General features: G+C 34.5%; 1 protein-coding gene across 1 annotated transcript; it reads left to right on the forward strand.

Moving 5' to 3' along the window:
• The first annotated feature begins 420 nt into the window (after positions 1–420).
• On the forward strand, positions 421–20101 carry LOC121313376 (clavesin-1-like). Its single transcript, XM_041245831.1, has 5 exons — positions 421–614; positions 2435–3056; positions 8557–8731; positions 15625–15735; positions 19170–20101. Exons 2-5 carry the CDS (start codon positions 2668–2670, stop codon positions 19404–19406), a joined length of 912 nt encoding a protein of 303 aa, XP_041101765.1. The 5' UTR covers positions 421–614; positions 2435–2667; the 3' UTR covers positions 19407–20101.
• The last annotated feature ends 896 nt before the right edge of the window (positions 20102–20997 follow it).

The following is a 20997-nucleotide window of genomic DNA, read 5'->3' on the forward strand; positions in this document are numbered from 1 at the left end:
TGCCATTAATAAAAAGACCTACACCCAAAATGGAATCCACATAATTCATATTTGCTTATTGACTTGTTAAACCTAAAGGACTTAAACATGTTCACACACACACACACACACACACACACACACACTGCACCACACACATTGTGTGAGTTGTGTGGTGTATACAATATATTTATATATGACAGAGTTATATTTTGTCCTCTACATTTTAAAATTCTAGGTGAGTAAAACTTTTGAAATAGCTATATATCTCTCTTTTCTATATTTCTATTATATATATATATATATATATATATATATATATATATATATATATATATATATATATATATATATATATAGAGAGAGAGAGAGAGAGAGAGAGAGAGAGAGAGAGAGAGAGAGAGAGAGAGAGAGAGGGAGAGAATTGCCTTTGCGGATTCTTAGGACCTGGAAGAAATTTGACTCTGTGTGGGAGGACAACAGCGGTTCAGCACATGCCTACTACAGTACTAGAATCACAGCAGAAGGACTTATACTGACAACATCCCTGGACAAATCTGACATTAAGAATATATTTCATTACCATACTAACCACGGCATAAAGAAAACGAGTAAACATTAGAAAGATACGCAAGGTAAGAATACCATTCATAGTAACCGAAATAATGCCTTTGCACCATTGCATCACTTCAGGCATTTGCTGTACGTCTGCAGAGTACTTCAGCACCTCTGTGCATGGACAGTTCTCATTTGTACTCCATCTGCAACTCTTCCATTCGCTTCATACTCGCATCCTCCATTCCATTTTCAAGGAGTACTTTTTACATATTGCGTGTTTGGGTTTTCTAAAACATATTCAAGACCGTTTAAAAGAAAGGAACGCCTAAGTGCATCAGACCCCAAAGACACAGCTCTTAGCCTGCTGTTGGAATACAGTGGAAAGTTATTTAACAGACTGAAAATAGGACAGACAAGGATGTGGCCTCATTGCAAACTGAAGTCATGTGTTTTCCTGGCATATTTTTATATTTAGTCGCACAGCACTATGACCATCTCTGTACTGTGCTGCCTGTGTCATTTTGGTGATTTATTATGGTTTCTCGACCGAATGCAATGGCTCTAATGAAAGCTAATCTATTTAGCCCAGACTCTATATGACACGTTGATGTATTTTATAGTGATCTGAAGCAAGCCACAATGTAAGTACTTCCGTTGGCATTATCTCTTATCTGGAAATGCTTAAAACGGTAATGTAAAGAAGTATTTGTGTAGTAATGTATTGTATATCGCTCTGTCAGCAAACGTGACCTCTTAGGCAAACATGTAACTTTGCCAGTTTAGTAATTAAGCGTTATAAGTGTTAGTGGTAAACATTAACTAGCGCAAAACATCTGTCTATTTTACAGGAAAACTGAACGTATTAAACGATATATTTCCTGCCCATACGTTATGAACTAGCCCGTTTTAACCAGAGTAAATCCATGTTAAACCCATGTTGTTTGGCAGGGACATGCCTCCTCTTAATACGCTGTGAACAGAACTCCGTTCTAACAGGATCCGTTATAAGTGGTGGGCGCCTGTGCTGTAACATGTTACAAATAATACTGGAACAGTTCAATGTTATTAATATTGGCAGATGTTGCTACGAAATTAGCAATTAGAAATTAGCTTCCAGTAAATTCTACTGGGTCTAGTCACTCTGAATAATGCAACTTATAATATATATATATATATATATATATATATATATATATATATATATATATATATATATATATATATATATAAAACAGGCAATATAACATTTTAAAAAAAATGTGAATTGTACATAATCTTTGGAATTTTTAACCAGTGTTGCTGTTTGGAGTGCGGCCTTCGTAAGCAACACTACGCTTACCAATCTATTCCGTTGAAGGATTTCATGCATATTGCTGTAAAAGTACCCTAAACTTCAAATGCTGACTAATATTTAAACAAACAGAATGCATGGACAGCTTGCTAACATATATATCTGGATTTTAAAAAATGAGAAAATCGGCTGCCGTGTGTAGTTCAAGATGCTTGTCATCACCCAAATTGATTATCAGTTATTGTATAGTATGGAATTGCTAGAGGGAGACACAAGAACATGTGAATCCTAAGTAGACTTAGGTTTAAAAAATGAATTATGCATCTCTGTATCCAATTCGTTCTTTTACAGTCTGAACAAGCTACTATAGAAGTACAATTACTGTGTGCAAATAATGTTTTTATCCAAAATTCTTTGTGTCTGAGAAAACATTTGGGTTGAATTGATATTAAGAAATGTAGAGCTCTGTAATCTTTATTTATCACCTTAAGATAGCCATGAATGTTTTGAATGATGTTGGTAACTGATGTGGTATTTATTCTGTTTGTTGGTGCAAGTGAATTTATAGCAATAAGCCTGTTTTAAACATGCTGTTATCTCTTTTAGAACCATGTTGTAAGCGGCGGCTGTTGCCATACAAATAATCAACATACTTTACCTATGCCTCCTAGGAAGATAATAAACAAGAACATCTGATTCTCTGAAGTCATTTTTCGACAGCTTCACTTTGGATCATTTCTACAATGTATAGAACCTTGACATCACTGTGATTTTAATGCTATAACAAGACGACAATTAAAAGAGATTGAAAACCCAAGTGTGGAGTTATCTTTTAAAAAATGAGTCATTTGCAAGCTGGTCTTTGTCCTGAAACTATAGAGAAAGCTCGTTTGGAACTAAATGAGAACCTGGACACTTTACATCAGGATATACAGCAGGTCAGAGACATGGTCATCACAAGACCTGATATAGGGTTTCTCCGAACAGATGATGCTTTCATTTTAAGATTCCTTAGAGCAAGGAAATGTAATCAAATGGAGACCTTCAAACTACTTGCTCAGTATTTTCAATACCGTCAGCAGAATTTGGACATGTTTAAAAGCTTCAAGGCAGACGATCCTGGGATCAAACGAGCATTAATGGATGGCTTTCCTGGAGTCTTAGAAAACCTTGATCAATACGGCAGGAAGATCCTTATCCTCTTTGCATCTAACTGGGACCAGAGTAGGTAAATGTACCGGTATACATAGTTCTTTATGTTCTTTTAATATAGTAATTTATGGGTTGTTTGTTTTCACCAGCTTTCACCACAATGCATTAGGTATGTATGGGTATGTATGTACAGCTATGGCCAAAAGTTTTTCATCACAATATAATTAACAAATGTTGCTTCATAAATTCAAATGAAGCCTGCTAAATAATGTTATGTTAACATATTGAATTACATACCGCTTGCTACTTCCCATATGCTTCTGAAAAATGTACAAAAATTGAAACATGTGACATTTCCAAATCTAATATCAAATACTGTACTAGTTTTGTGGCTTCCAGACTTTTGCAATATAATTTTGTAGTTTCTTTGATAACATGAAGTTAAATAAATATCTAAATTATGTTCATATAGCTTTTTTGTTTGTTTGTTATTGGTTTTAATTGTGTCTCAATTTTAAAATGATTTAGTCCATAGCTGTATTTATGTGTGTATTTATATTTATTATTCACTCGTTGATTAGTTGAGGGGAAAAAAAGACTAAAAAGGAATATGGTTTGAGCCATTCATCTGATCCCTCTACAACTACCAATATACAGAATTAACCATAGCCACAACATGTGTGGCCCTTCCACCACAGTTAATTAATTATATGATATATAGCAGTACTAAAAAGAAAATGCAGTAATGCAAATGTTTTGACTTGAATTCCAAATCATGTCATGTCTTCATACAGTAAATAAAGACACTAATAAACACAAATTTTAGTACAGTTTCAAAAAAGTGTAACATTATACATTTGGACACAAAAATGCAGTTTAACATGATTTTCCCTTCAAATACTACTGTATTAATAATATTGTAGCATTGAGAGTAAGAAGCAGCTCACACACAGACAGGTATCTCAGTTCTCGAATGCATGGTTTATTGTAACACAAAACAATGAGAACCACCGAGGGCCGTGGTTCTCGCCAAAATAATAAAATACTAGCTGAACACACAACTAGTTACTCCCTCACTCTGTCAGGTAACTGTCTTTATTTTGCTTGTTTTCTCTTCTCACAACCTGCTCTCCAACTCTCCTCACACTCAGACAGGCACTCCTATTTTTTTCTTTGCATTAACCCGCCCCTTCCACCCACTTTCATCAATCTCGGGCATGCCATTCAGGCCCCAATCTCCCGCCAGCTTTCTGAGGGTGCAAATAAATGTCCCCCATTTCCTTGCTAGCTAGTGGCATGGCACAGCGAAACATGATGTGATGTAACACAGCGACACTAAAACATGCAAGACAAACAAAAGTTTCAGACATTAAGTCTGCAAATCGCTACAATATGTATTTGTCATATGTTGTCATGCCCCCATCCATGCTTTATTGTTTACCATACCATGGGTGTGCATAACAGTGCATTTAAAAAAAAAACAGAATACAGTATTCTTATTATAATGATAAATGATAACTTTTTTGTTTCATATATATATATATATATAGATATATATATATATATATAGATATATATATATATATATCAAATGTATTGAGGAGCTTTGTAACAATGGTTTATAATTAAGTGTCACTGTAAGCACAAAATTATATTTTATGATGGATGCATTTCAATAATTTCTCTTATGGGACACTATGCACAGAAGTGCAAATTCCATAGTATAAATTAAATATTAATTTAAATGCAAAGTGTTAAAGTCTAAATACCTCAATTCTAGTTCTGCTAGATGGTTTATTAAAGTCATTAATATACATTTAAAAAAAAAAAGCAGTAGAAAGGTAAATATTGGAGTGGCTGTACAACTTTAAAGACATCAAATCAGAACCCACAGCTGAAAACACTTCCACCCCATTCAAGCTGCACTGCCTTTTCATTTTCACATCTAAAAGCAACATTAAATTGTAAGTAGCGGGTTTCTGAAAAATATAGTTATACATCACCATGTGTTTCTACAGCTGTTTATATAATGTACCTGTCATTTTTCTTTTCATTGTTAACATCCTGACAACTTTTTACACTAATAATTCAAAATCTGTTTCTAAGCTCTTTGCTAAATGGCCGCTCTAGTGCACTGGGGTTTTAGATCTGTCCTCAAAATCACTGCAGGAAAAAAAAAAAAAAACCCAACAAGAAGTGCTCTGGCTTTTCTGTAACATACTGTGTCATTGATCATTACTGCTATGTTACCTGTTTGACAATGTGGGGAATAATCCTTACACTATCAGTGCACTAGAGCGACCATTTTGAAAATATCTTTGAAACAGACTTGGTTACAAGTTTAACACGATGTCAGGATGTTAACAATGAAAATAAAAATGACAGGTATGTTATTTAAATAGTTGTAGCAACACGTGGGGGCATGTAACACTTTATTTTTCAGATACACATTTAATATAATGTATGTACCCAACGGTGCGATTCTCGCGAGTTCTGTGAGCGGTCTAGGATGAAGGCTACTAGAACCGCCCTGCAGGTCTAATGTGCCTAACAACATAACTAGGGATGTCAAACGATTAAAAAAAAGTTAATAGCGTTTAAAAAATGTTATTGTGACTGACCTCACGATTCAATTTTTTTTTAAATCTCAGTTACTCTTGGTTTTAATCGCATGTTTAATTCATACAATGAAGGCATCCATCTCATTCAAATTTGTTTTATTACTGATATCTTTATTATTAATATAATTATTATCGTCATCCAAAAAGTAGCCCATCATAAAAACCCTGTTTTCTTGTTTCTTGATTCTTATTGTTGACCCCATTTTATGGTTTTATATTTATTTACACAGAATTATACAGGAAAATTATTTAAACCAACTGCTAGATCCCAACGGAGTCAGTTTATTACTCACCTTACTGCATTTCAAATTAAACTAAATGCTTTCTTATCAGTTTCCTAAGGGTATCCATTATACTGATATACTCATAAAATGTTAATCATTTGTGTCTTTTGTGCATATAGAATGCACAAAAGACTCTGGGCCATATTCATAAAAGATGGCAGTAATTTCTGGCCATTAAAAACATGTATGAGGCAGTATTTAACATTTATAAAACTACTGCCTGGTTATTTTACCTGCTAGTAATGGGTTTAGATGTGATTTACCCTCACAAATTGTTACAGACAGATGTTATCTAACCAGTTGGCAGATGTATACAAATGAGCCGTGTCCCCTACTTAAGACGTCCATGGCATACACAGTCTGTTTACATTGTCATGTTATAGCTATGGAACATATCTGGAGACAGGCAGGTTATCCGAAAGTACTGACTCTGGCTTGGGTTCTGAGAGACCATCTGGAGAAGAGTTTTTTTTTTTTTTTAACCAGGATCAAAACGTGTCTTCTCCTGTTTTATGCTTCTTTGCTGAAATGCTACAATATGCTTTTTTAATAAAAAAAAAAAAAAAAAAAAACACGTTATTTTTGCAATGCACGTGTTCTTTCAAAGGGCCCGTGATGTCGCGGTCGTTCGAGTACCCTTCTCAAAATATTATTTTAAACTTTTTTGAATTTTAGCAAACTTAAAATATATGCTCTGATATACCTATATATGCATATATATATATATATATATATATATATATATATATATATATATATATATATATATATATATATATATATATATATATTACATCATTTACATCTTTTATTTAACATCATGTAATCAAAGAAACTACAAAATGATATCACAAAATTCTATTGAAAGCCATAATAGAGAGCAGTATTGCATGTTAGATTTCAGAATGTCACATTTTTCATTTTTTGTCAGTTTTTCGCTAAGTATATGGAAACTATAAAGCGGTATTTAATTAAACATCTTAATGTAACATTAATGAGCAGGTTTCATTTGACTTTATGAAGCAAGATTAGTTTATTCTATAGGGTGATGCAAAACTTTTGGCCAGAGCTGTAAATAGTAAACAGGTACATGTTGGGGGGGGGTCAAAATAAAATATAATTACTTTAAAACTTGAGCTGCCTCTATCAATAGATGGAATGTTATAAGAAATATGTAAAGTTAAGTAGCCTGCTAGTTTTCTGCTAATGGTGATTACCTGCAAAACTCGTCAACAACAGAATCCTAATCATGCACTAATTGAATATACATTAATATGAGGACAGCCTTGTTTCTAGCAGTTCGACTCTTCAGTATATATTAGTTCTCCAAAAAGGTGAATCAATACCTGCTATGAATCATATCATCAGAGTAACAGAGAGCAAGTCGCAGCTCAAATCAGCAGGGTCTTCTCACTCTTCTGGGAGGATCATGTTCCAAGATATCTCCCTCCTTTTAATGTACAGTGCACACAAGCCTGACATTTTCTTAGAGCTACGAATAGCTACAAACTTTGCTTTCCAACCAGTAAGTAGCCTATCCTGTTCAGACGAGTTAACAATGCAATTTAATGTATGCATTACAAAACAAAATACTTAAATTATATTAATTAATGGATAATTAAACATAGACAATTTTTAATATTGCTATTGGCTTAAGCATGTTCCTAAATGCAGAAATTATGCTAGGAAATGATACAGCTGAGAAGCATCTCATTCTCCACCTGGTCTAAAGCACATGTTAAATATGATGCCTGTAAGGGTCAATTAACCGTACAAAACAGATGAGAAAATTGGTCTCTAAGGGCAAGTTATTCTAACATCACAGTTAGTGATGTTTTTTGATGGTAAATGACATTTATGCATCACCCGATGAAATACTGTCATGTTAAACACTAGTACTGGCATGATAACGGAGACGGTACATTTTGCAAATATGGGCCTTCTCTGTGGCTTTGAATATAAAAAACGTATTCAATACTAGATCTTTCCGAACATGGGGACACAATCCATGACATAAACTATCATTCATGATAGTTTATGTCATGGATTGTTTTTGTTAATTAATCATTAAATGAATTATTCTGAAGTTTTAATGTGGGAATGATAAAGCCTTATAGGAGCTTGTAGTTTAACACGCTGAAAATTCTTAGAAAATGTGTTGGGTAAGGTATAATTGCTTGATGTATAATTAAGCCCAATTATAGGATCGATGTATCTATCTATCTATCTATCTATGGTATAGATATTTCTGATGTCCTTGTATAATTTAATAATAATGTTAGAATCCCCAATAATACCTTTCTAGAGTACAGTACAGTATAATTATCACCTTTCAGCTTGTCTCCCTTGTAACTTGTCTCTAGTATATCAAAAAAATTCTGCTAACAGATTTGAGAATGCCTTTCCTAAAACTGTATTCTCTATCTCTCTCTCGTCTGCCACATAATAATCATTATTTCCAACATCCATTTTGATTCTATTTCTTGTTGGGATGTTTCAATGTTTCAAAAAAACCTGAGGGTTTATATCTCCAAAGCTTGTAACTTTTGTTTGATAACAGAGCCTGAGTGATATATTATCCTATATAATAAGTGCAGATGTTGTTTTTCCCCCATACACTGATTTAAAGAAGGTAACAGTGTTTTTCATGTTTCTGTGACATCTTCTCTAGGAACTATTTTGTTGACATCCTAAGGGCCATCCTGCTCTCTTTGGAAGTCCTGATTGAAGACCCAAAACTGCAAATCAATGGCTTCACCTTAATAATAGACTGGAGCAACTTTTCCTTTAAACAAGCATCCAAACTTACCCCCACCATACTCAAACTGGCCATTGAAGGGCTACAGGTAAGTCAATTACCATAGCAGGCCTCCGTAGTGAATATTATGCTTGCTGGTTTATTTTCTGCAGCCTGCGAAGGAGGGTGCAGTATGTTTTCCATTCTTCTGTCTGACCCAAGTCAAGGTCACAGAATACCAAGTGCATTCTCTGTTTTCAACGTTCTCATTATAGTAGTAGAACCGCTTATCCAATTTGGATAAATGTTGTAGAATTGAAGAGTTAGGTACAAATGTGGTTCGTATTGTGTTTAAAATGAACCAGTGAATTGCAAGTAGGTCAAAATAGCCTCTGTTTTTAGTTTTCGTAAAGTACCATTGATCAAGAGCTAAAACTATTTATCCAAAAATGTCTATTTATCCAAAAAATAGCCACTGATGATGTAAAGACACCTATAAAACTTGCTGGATAGGGGCTCTCCAGGACCACGGTTGGAGACCCCTGTTCTAGTGTGATTGTATGCAAAGTGAAAGTTGTAAAGCTTCTTGCTGGCCACAATACTTCAAAAAATGAGTTTCATTATTATTTAATTCTGTAAGTTGTCCAAAACAGGAAGTTATACACCTCATAGTTGCGATTTAACACAATTTATAGCATTGTGTTATTTGAATAATATTGGCTTGTACAGCATATTTGCTCTATAGGAAAGTTAGATTACACATAGCAGATAGTGGCTGGGAAAGGGGCTTAGAGAGAAAAAGATATTTTGAATGTATTTGCCATTGGAACTGTATAATTATGTACAGTTTCAATTATAGATACATGATATACAGTGTGAAATCATGTACCCGACCAAGGTACTTAAAGGGGCTTTATAGTTGGCATATATATATATATATATATTAAAACAGTTTAAAAAAAAAAAGGTGTTTGTGTGGGTACCACTAAGTATGGTATACCTCTGAGAGTACTGGCAAGCTTAACATGAACTTATTAAGAATCATTGTAAGGGTTTTGTTTATTGCATAGAATTTCAATGTGGTGTCAACTCCATTATTGTTCCATAATGTTTAATTAGGTTACTGCTTAAGTAAGAAGTTTAGTGATAATGGTTGATAGCTGTTAGCAACAGTGCAAACTAAAATACCATAGTATGATTTAAAGAGTAGGTACAAGAACTGTAATAAAAACAAAAATAAAGATGGTAACACCAAATAGCCAGGGTCATTAAGCTGTCTCTATATGTGTTGCATTATAAAGCCAGCAGAAGTAAGAATTGCAGGACAATTAAAATTGTTATACAGTAATTATAAAAATCAGTTGTATTTTTGTATTAATTTTAGATGTGAACATTTTGATCCAATAACAAACTAGATACATGGTGAAAAATGGGTGAATAATTATGTGATAAAACTGTTGTTAATTTTATGTTTTATCAAGTTATGTGTACTGTACAAATCTTAGCAGCTTTTCGCACTTGGTGGCATCATTATTCCTTAGCACAGGACACTAATTTGACAAAATCTTGTAACTGGAGGGGGCTCCCGAGTGGAGCACCCAGTAAAAGCGCTTTGCATGAGTGCAGGATGCACCCTCTAAGCCTGGATGTCACCAGTTCAAGTCTGGGCTATTCCACAACCAACCATGGACAGGAGGCAGCACTCAATTGGCCAAGCATCACCAGGGCAAGGAGGGTCTAGGTCAGCCAGGGTGTCCCTTGCTCCCCATCCACCAGCAACCCCTGTGGTCTGGCCGAGCACCTGCAGGCTTGCCTGTTAGCTGCCCAGAAGCTGCATTGTCCTCCAACACTGTAGCTCCTGGGTGGCTGCATGGTGAAACCACAGTGTGTAAAGAAGCAGTCAGCCAACAGCACACATTTCAGAGGACAGCATGTGTTCATCTTCACCGCTCCCAAGTCAGCACAGCAGTGGTAGCTGTGAGCTGAGCCTAAAAAATAATTGGCCATTTTCAAATCAGGAGAAAATAAAAAATAATTAGCAACAACTAAATTAAAAAAAAAAAAAAATCTTGTAACTGGTTATTTTGAAAGTAGATACTAATGTGACGGCAACATTTGAAAAAAAAAAAGCTTCAAATAATCAAATCATTTAACACACAGAATTTGTTATTTATTAGTCTTTGATACAAAAAAGTATATAAACTAAGTGTAGAAGCAACAGCATGAAAGAAATAGTGCCTGACACTTACTTGGATTCCCATTTGCACATCTTGTGCAGGAAATAGGGCAGCAAGACTTTCTAAATGCTATAATTAAAGCAGAAGCTACTGTATCTAGTGTGTGATAGCCTGCAGATCAATCTTTGTCATAATTGGCACAGCATGGTAGCTACTTGTGAAAAGCAGACTTTATAGAGAGAGAGAGAGAGAGAGAGAGAGAGAGAGAGAGAGAGAGAGAGAGAGAGAGATTGATTGAAAGCAAGAGAGAGTACAGAGAATTATCTCACTGTATATATGGAGGCTTTCTGTATGGAGGTGTTGATCATGCAGTTCTTCAATAAATTATTTGACAACCTTTGTGCCACAATGCTGAAATAATATCTTACCCTCCACATTTAACAGGAAAATTGGAGAGAATTGGCTGTTGCTGGTAGATTATTGTTCTTTGTGGATAAAGACTAATTCTGCTGTGCGCCACGCTACCTTCATCAACCTCCACAATATCCATAGAACCCCAGGTGCACTCTTGTAAACATAAGAATCTATTAAATGTCAATGTCAGCCCAGTTCTGAATCTTGTCTAGATCATTTTGCATGACCTTTGCTGCTACAACAGTGTTTTCCACTCCTCCTATTTTTGTGTCGTCTGCAAATTTCACAAGTTTGCTTACTATACCAGAATCATCATTCATGTACTCCACTGGTTACCTCGCTCCATTTTTAGGTTTCTCCTCTAATCAATACTTTCTGTTATCTACATGTTAACCACTCCCTAGTCCATGTACATGCATTTCCTTGAATCCCTACTGAATTCAGTTTGAGAATTAATCTTTTATGTGGGACTTTACCAAAAGCTTTCTGGAAATCTATATAAACCATGCCATATGCTTTGCAATTATTATTATGTATATATATATATATATATATATATATATATATATATATATATATATATAATATATATATAATTATATACGTTCAAGAAAATACTAAACCCGCTGTGCTTATAATTTGTTATGTCCTCACAAACCCAGTTTTTCAATAGTTGTTACTGACACTGGTGTCCATGCAGTGGAAAACCACACAGAGTTTTTGCAATGTAGCGGTTCTTCAACACCACTTACCTTGTCTTTTGTTAATGTTTCCTACCAGTTAAATGTCTTTTTTTATTCATTGGATTTGGTTTCAATATTGGGAAGATGATTCAGTTTTAATTTGGTGTTTAAATCTGTAATTTAGCATTCATCCTGGACTGTACTCTAGTTATTCAGGATGATTCATGCACATCTTTAAAAACTGAACAGAAGCCAAGGAGAAAAGCTAGAGTAATGAGAGTGCTTTGGTGGGCTAATGCGTGACAACTTTTTATGCAGTTACATTCTCTCTTCCTTGCCTCCACTTACACTGCATGTCATGATTTCAGCTGAATTGTACATGGTCTCACAATTGTACCATGTTCTGGTGATATTATCAACATATTTTTTAAAATGTTTGAAAATTGTCATTCATATTCTTTTCTTTGCTTCTTTTTCACACCATGCCTGGCATATGTTTGGCTTGACATCCTTATGTTTCTCCTACATTGTTAGAACATGTGAATACAACTCTATTTGAGAACAAAAGGTTTTACACTATAGATGTGTAATGGTGAGTTGTGATTAGGTAACAACTTCGTATTTGTAGGATTGTATGAAACCATCTTGCTAAATGTGTTGCTGACCATAAAATTGATCTCGGACCTAATATGGCTGCCAAATTGAGGTGAACTGCCCTTTTGAAGTTACAGCTGCATGGAGACAGCACACTTGGAGTTATTGTCTTAATATTTGTTGCATAGTTACAGGCATATTCTAAGATTTTCTGACGTAAGTTCCATTACCAGTTTTGTCCAGGAAAATTGAATCCCTTTCCAGCTGCATTGCTTTATTAACCATATGATGTGACACCTGGTCTTTAGAGTTGGTACACACAGTGCTATTCTTTGGTTCTATTTATAAAGTCCCATTACAGGTGGTGTCTAGTGAAAATGAACTGTTTCATTGGCAGATTGTTTTTAACCTCTGTACATATCAATGATACAGATCTTTTTACTTGATGTTTTACAAGTAAAAAGATATTTACAAAACATTCAATCTGATATGACATACCCCTTAGATTGTGCTATCAGGAATGCTTAGTTTTTATTCACAAAAACATCAATTTTAGTTACAATAGAAATTTGTTAGTGGGAGAAAAACAAGAAGGCAACATATGACATATGACAACAGAGAACTATATAGAATGATCGGAAACTGAAAGTAAAGCAAATGGAAAGAAAAGTATTCTATAAAGAATGAAAAGCAGTGGATTCTACATTTTACTAGGAAAGCTGTATGTGATATCATATGCGGAAATGCTGATGGTACACTGTCATTAACTCCCATTTGAATGTTAATAATTAACAGCAGTGAAGGACCATGGACATTCAACTACATCAAGGTTAACAACAGGTGCGTTTACACATGCACAAATATTATGAAACGAGCGGGCAAGTGGAAGTGTTCTGGAATATTTTGCTAGTGTAAACCCTACCGAACATGTCCTCTTATCCTCTCAAAACTTAGGGTTTAATATTATTTGCTAGTCTAACCATGCTGAGGACACGTTCTGGAACGATTCCAGAAAATTCTCAGCATTCTATTCTCCTGAGAGAAGCAAACCCTGCTGGTTTCGCACCCTTCTGGAACAGAATGTTTTTTTTTTTAATCCTTTCTAAATGATTCCAGAATGCAAGTGTAAGCACAGCAAGTGTTCAAGAGCAGTTATCTAGTACCCTTTTCACTTATCAGGGCTTTGATAATCAGTGTTGTACCTTCTTCTCACCTATCAGTTTTCAAAAAAAGATATCTGCATATCGCTAGACTCTTTGTGTAACATTATTAAATCAAATACACAGGTGTATCATTCCTACAATGAATCATTATACTATAAATTTCAGGTACTTTATTGCAAAAAAAAAAAAAAAAAAGGCTTTTATAGTGTTAAATATGCTAGGACCTTGACTTAAAGAGTAAGTAGAGAGGTTCAGAAAAATAAAGTGTTAAACGGCCCCAGGTATTACAACAATTTTGCTTTTCATTGTTACAGGCTGTCAACTTTTTACACTTATAACTTTAAAGTCTGTTTCAAATCTCTTTTCAAAACATCCACTCTAGTGTACTGGGGTTTGAACTCTGTTCTCTAAATCACTGCAGGAAAAGTGATTGAAAAAAAAATACATAACAACTCTGACTTTGTGCTCTGACTTTTCTGTTCCGTACCACATCGTGGATCATTATTGCTGTGTTACCTGTTTGACAATATGTACTAGAGGAGATATTTAGAAGAGAGCTTTGAAACAGACTTTAAAGTTAAAAGTGTAAAAATTGTCAGGATGTTAGCAATGAAAATTTAAAAAAAAGTACAGGTACATTATTTAAACAGTTGTAGCAACACGTGGGGATGTGCAACGCTATATTTTTTGGAACCCAGCTACTTACTCTTTAATGGTGTTGACATCATGAAGGTTGACTCAACTAAATTTTGAATTTAGTTTATTTGCAGAAAACTTCAGTCACCCTATTCCTGAGCAGTACAGCAACGCACATTAAAATGTTTCCAAACCTAAATAAAAAAAAAAAAACATAATGCAGGCTTTGGTGTTGGTTGCTTATACAGTATATTGCCATTTATCTGTTAGCTTTTATTTTCTCATAGTTTTCTGTTTGAGTAAAGTGTCTAGTATGACATTCTGAAATTAGCTAGATCTCAAGGACATATACTATAACAACCAGACATGTATTTCAGACAGATAGCACACAAAACACAGGCCACTACCCCTTGTCACTTATGTGAATTTGCCTGAAACTCCAAGTAGTTGATATAGATCTTGAAACACTACAACAGAAAAGTGCTTATATTTTATTGTGCTTCAGAAAAGCATGATACTCACGAGGAACAATTAGTTTAAAATGTCTTGCTGGTTATTAAGAGTTATTATAGATCTAAACACTATACTATATGTCACTGATTTAATGCCCTGAATATTAAAAGAAAAATCTCTTAAGTTATGCGTAAAGTGCACTGTAGCCATTGAAGTAAAGTCAGAAGTGATGCATTACCAGGTTTGCATACATTTTGATCAAGGGCTGCAGCATAGAAAATATTTGCTAGCTGGGTAAATCTAGAATATTCTCATAATAGCACTAACTCCTCTATGTTCACTTTTATGTACAAGATAACCACTTGATCAACATGCCATTGTTTGAATGGGATTCAAACAGGACAGGGAAAGTAATTGATTGCCTACTCTGAAACTTCTTCAATGAAAAGGACCCCTCTTTGAATGCTTACAATTTCATAATGGCAGTGATTATAGAAAAAAGACAATCATTGCAGAAAGAAAGTGTTTTAAATGGTCACTAAGATTGCATCCTGTGGATGTTGAAAAACATGAAATAACTGTCGGTGGTAGAAGTTGTTAATATAAAGACACATCAGTCTTTAGAGTCTGGCTCTTTTAGTACAGCAGATAGCACAAGAGGTCGCTACACCTGCAGACGAGGGTTCACTCCACTCTCACTACCTCCTATATTGTATTTGAGATGCTCCTGTACCTTCCTTGCAGTTCCTTACAGAGTTGTATCTTGCAAACGAATATGACAACTTTATGAAGCATAAGTTCAGGGTTTTTTGAAGTCGCTGCAGATTGCTGTTAATAGCTTCTTTGTCTTACTTATTTTTTTTTTCTCTTTAATCTCTGTAGGACAGTTTCCCTGCTCGCTTTGGAGGAATCCATTTTGTTAATCAGCCTTGGTACATTCATGCGCTGTACACCATAATAAAGCCATTCCTCAAAGACAAGACCAGGAAACGGGTAATCAAAATCGTACTTCTGCATATCATGTAATGGAGTGTTTCAATCCATGCTGTTTGATGAAAATAAAAAGGTGTTTAAAGCTCGCTTTGATTCCAAGTGAGCATTACTATGGAAGGGGTTCAAAAGGTGATCCACAAAATAATATTATCCATTACTTTTTATATGCAGTGGTCCCATTTATAACATCCCCCTGAATGATTTATTAAAGGGGTAATAACTAAGCTGTAAAACACTTTCTTTTCTCTCAATAGCATAACAATTTACTTAAATACCCCTTGTCATTTTTCTGTAGATTGTAGATTCACTCCATGTGGAACTGGTACAAGGCCCCAAGAAACATAAAACTTCCTTTACTGCACATAGTGCTTTTTTTCTGGCATTGAGGTGGGACAAGAAGTGATTCAAAAGGAGTATATCTCCTAATACAGTTCCTTTTGTGCAAGTAGTTAAGTCTACTCTGGAAACATCAACAGTTGAAAAATGATAAATAATTTGCAAGAAAGTGATGCTAATGATAATGCATTTTGAATAATATATTAAGTATCTTAAGTGTAAATTACCTATTTTTAATTATACTTTGTGGAGGGCTGGTAGTAAACTGAATGCAACCCTAGTGTTCCACTCTTTAGAGGTGAATTGGCTTTTACGCAATTCAGTGGTTCTTTGAAGCAAGATATGACGTACAACAATAATCCTACAAAAGCAAGTTGTTCACCAGCTTTGAATGAAATAAACGGAATCTGTATTGGTCTAGTCTGGTCAGTTTTCCAGATAAACTACCTCGGCATGTATAGCGATGATGAACAACCTAAAATAACCCAAAATAAAAATATTACCTGTAATTTAATGTATATATGAAGTAAACTAGACCAGTTACATTAATGCTGCATAAACTTCAAATAGCTCAACCTGATAATTGCAGGCACAAAGTAGAAGCTTTAAAAGTATTCAGAATGACTTTAGATGTCACCAAGAGACAAGAAATAGCTTTGAGAGGACTTTACATAAATGTTCATTATTCATTTTAAAACTGACACTTAACCGAGCAACAGATGTATCTGTTACTTTTAAAGACACCCGGAGCTTCAGAACTACAATCTATTACCAGCGATAAGCCTTTGTTGAGCTGACAGGTTTATTCCAAAGGTAAAAAAAATTCTAACAGTTGAGGGACAGCTTAATACTTCTGAGAGGAAAGATTTCACTTACGTGAGGCCGAAGGAGAGCTGAATGTGTTACAATGTAATTTAATGTAGTTACAATGTAATGTAGTTTTTTTTTTTTTTTTTTTTTTTTTACTTCTGAATGTATTTGTTTAAGAATTTCTGTACTTTACGCATGTGTATTAAACAACAGATTGAATAATGTAATCATTGGACAGCCAAAGCACTCACTGACGTAACTTAATTTTGTGTGATAATGACATTTAACCTTTAATTATCTGATACATTATTAAATGGTTTATATTTTAAAGTTCGTTGAATTTACATTATTTTTTTTTTAAATTAAATTAGAAACACAAAATGTTTTCCAATGCAGCACACATGTTTAACTCCAATACTTCAAGCACAGAAAACGTATGACACATTTTAATTAATATTCTTATATATGGTATTTTGGAGCTGCATTATCCTGATAATACTGTAAGTGAACAGAGTATTTTAGCTATAAAGTATGAACTTCAAGTTCTTATTGCAAAGTCAATTCAGATGCCTTATTACACAACATCATATAATCCAATGCGATTATCAGCTTTTTAAGTAGATAAATAATGTATACTCAACTAGGTAAAATACATTAATTGATTATTATACCTACCATCCTTGTGTCTTCTTTGGTGGTTTCACAAAGCAAACACCTGAGGCATTTTTAGATTTCGGCTTGTAATAACAGCACACTCTGATTGGAAATGCAAGGATTTTTCTAATGGAAATTTTTACATCTGTGACTTACCTGGCAGCCACACTGGGAATACTGCTAAGAACTAGTCCATCTGTGTCACAGGTGTTCAAGCAATGTCTAATCATCTGGCAGACTGGCAATTTGATTGGAGATGTTCTTTCTACAACACTGTGCACTTTGTCAAAAGTGACTGATTTCCTTTCATTAAGGATGAATTAAGAGCCGATGGCTTTCAATGAGGTACAATTTGAAATACATGTGTTGATCACTGAAGCAAGACAAACATACCTCATGCCCACTGGCATGACCCTAACTCTACTGCAATGGCACAGTATAAGTAAACCTGACTATTTAATTAATTTGAAAGCGACTACAGTGTAGGTGCTGTAAGCACACCACAAAGCCTCAAAAAATCGATCAATATACATGTTACGGTAAAATTCAGAATCTTAAGTTTTAACAGTAAATGTCAACATTTACCAAATAAGGTGGTAAATATCTGAAATTATGAAGAAATAGATTGCTTTTCAGACATTTACCGGTTAATGATTTACTGAAGCATATTGGTAAATGCATGTATATCATCAGAGAATGTATTTATTCATGCATATAAATTGTTAATTAACAAAATAATCATTAATGTTGGAAAATATATTCATTTCTGCATACACATTTTCCATTAACAAAAAACATTGATGTATACAATATATGTATTTCTACATACAAATCTTTCATTAACCAAAAATATTGATGTCAAATAATATAATTTATTTCTGCATACACATTTTCAATTAACAAAATAATCATTAATGAGCGTACAGTACTGCATGACTGAGCAATTCAATTATGTAGAACAACGAACATTCTGGTAAATTTGCATATAAAACAATTCACAATGATGTTGAAGGATATTGTACTCCAAATACATAGTAGTTTTATGAAAAATAACATTCTGTTAGATGCAAATGAAATCATTTTGAACCTTTGTTTTTTCAACAGAAAATCACACTTGACATGGTTATGACACAAAATGTGACAAATACAGGCACTAAATAGATATATTTACTTACTGTAGCATGGCAGACTTTGTCGCTGCCCACAAGCTGACGTCCTTTGACTCCGAAATAAAGTGTTAATGTTTATTTCAGACATTTATCATTTTGCCTGGTAAATATCATTTACCAGTAAATCTTAAGATTTGCCAATATTCAGCCTTTTGCCATAACATATACATTTGAGCAAGATAGTTATTAGTGCAGATTCTTGTATTGTTGTGTGTAACTGTAGACATTTATATTCAGTAAAATTCAAAACCCATTTAGCTTGTCAAATGTGAAATCAAACACAATTATTGGCTTTATTTTGTTTATGTTTTTTTTTTTTTAATTAAATGTGTATGTATCAGTGCCAGGTTATCAAAAATATCGATTACTTTTTACTACTGTAAATACACAACTACCAGCTAGATTGGATATATTCTATACATATGTCTGCTTAGATAAACTAATGTAGTATTTATTTATTTGCAGATTTTTCTTCATGGAAACAATTTGAACAGTTTGCATCAACTAATCTTTCCGGAGTGCCTGCCTTCAGAATTTGGGGGCATTCTACCCCCTTATGACATGGGAACTTGGGCCCGGACATTATTAGGACCAGACTACAACGACGAAACAGAATACACTCACACATACAATGCGTTGCATGTGAAGCAAGTGCTGGGAAACTCTGAGAGAGATTGTTCTCCCAAACACATGAAAAGGTGAGTGGATCCACAGGGAACTCCAAAGAAAAGTAAATATTTCTGTATAGTATTTCAAACTCAGCTGAAACATACTGCAATTAAGCAAAAGGAATGTCAAATCTGTGGCTGAGCGCAAGAACTTGCCTTGTCACCTTCTTCTGCAGTAATTGTGTGCATCCAGTGCCCACATGGGGCTGTTTAGAAATGACAATGACAAATATATATTCCTGCCTGAAGTATTGTGCTTTGTGTTTGTTACTGTAGACTCTGTCCTTTAGTGGATATTGTTAAAATTAAAAAGCAACAATATTAGTTGTATGATTTTAATGAATAAAACACCACATCAGCAATAGGTTAAACACTGCCCATTGTAAAGAAATAATAGTTATTCCCATGCCAGCAAAATTATTGAGATTTCAGATATAAAATGACATTATTGGTGTATTCAGTTGCTCACGTATTGATCAACCACACAGAAAGGTTTGACTAATGCATTGTCCTGAAGAAAATGTACCCTTAGCAAACAAAAGTCTTGTAAGAAAAGATACTTTTATACTGAGAGGATGGAACCTCTCACCCAATTTTCTTTAGAGTACAGTAGTCTTCAGCTAAGAGAACACCCCCGGGAAGCAAGCATTCTTACAGCCTAAGTGTTCTCCAAGCGGAGTTAGCCACCACACACAATTTGAATCAATAAATAAATACATATGTATTAGTTGTCATGACACACATGGATCAACATATGAAATAAACTGAATAAGTAAAAACAAAACAATAGGCAAGTATATGTTAATAAACTATAATAATAAAGTAGCAGACCAACTAATTATTAATTAATAAAACTAAAAAACTTAAAGCACTATGTATTATGAAATTAGCTGGCAGGTGTGTTTCGGGCAATCACAATGGCAGAGGCAAAATAATGGCAGTTTTATGGTTAACTTACCGTTAATAAACTAATTGTCAAACTGAATTAGCACAGCACTCCTACACACATTACAAAGTGCAGCAGCAATATACAAGACATGCACATTATTTACCAAACTGGTGAAGCAACTCACCAGAACAGAAACACTAAATTGCTCAGTAACTTGTGTCTGATTCAGTTTTTTTTTTTTTTCCAAGAGCTCGAACAATTTCCAACTTTGTTTAGCAAGAGAAACAGCGGCACATTTTACAGTTTGTTTATATGTCATTTTGTAGCAATGAGATGCACTCGTGGAAATCAGACCACAAAACAATTCAATGATATTTTAGCGATCTCGGTTCCTAGAGGCAGGCGCCTCACAAAGGACAAGGCAATCCACACACAGGAGGCGGATGGGCGCAAACCCAGAACCTCTCGCACTGAAGTATAGCACCGATACCGCTGTACAAAAAAGCCGGCTCCTTTGCAAGGAGTGGATATCGGGCTTATGTCTTTGTATGTGATTACGTCACCTACCAGCCATGCTGCTGCCTTCCCTGTGCACACTACAATATGATGGCAGTTCTAGAAAGGTTTAATAAACCAATCAGTGTCCCTCAAGACACTCTCATGATGACAAGGCACTTTCTTACATAGTATAGTATCCATTGTGAACAAATCGTTATCGGTGCCAAAAAGGTGTTCT

The sequence above is a fragment of the Polyodon spathula genome, chromosome 3 (assembly GCF_017654505.1).
Source record: "Polyodon spathula isolate WHYD16114869_AA chromosome 3, ASM1765450v1, whole genome shotgun sequence".
Lineage (NCBI taxonomy): Eukaryota > Metazoa > Chordata > Actinopteri > Acipenseriformes > Polyodontidae > Polyodon > Polyodon spathula.

What these genes read in the sequence shown, in the direction of transcription:
- LOC121313376 (XM_041245831.1), top strand. Translation starts at nt 2,668, where the DNA reads ATGAGTCATTTGCAAGCTGGTCTTTGTCCTGAAACTATAGAGAAAGCT. An exon ending in TCTAACTGGGACCAGAGTAG is followed by an intron (nt 3,057 to 8,556) that starts GTAAATGTACCG and finishes CATCTTCTCTAG; the next exon opens with GAACTATTTTGTTGACATCC. An exon ending in AAGACAAGACCAGGAAACGG is followed by an intron (nt 15,736 to 19,169) that starts GTAATCAAAATC and finishes ATTTATTTGCAG; the next exon opens with ATTTTTCTTCATGGAAACAA.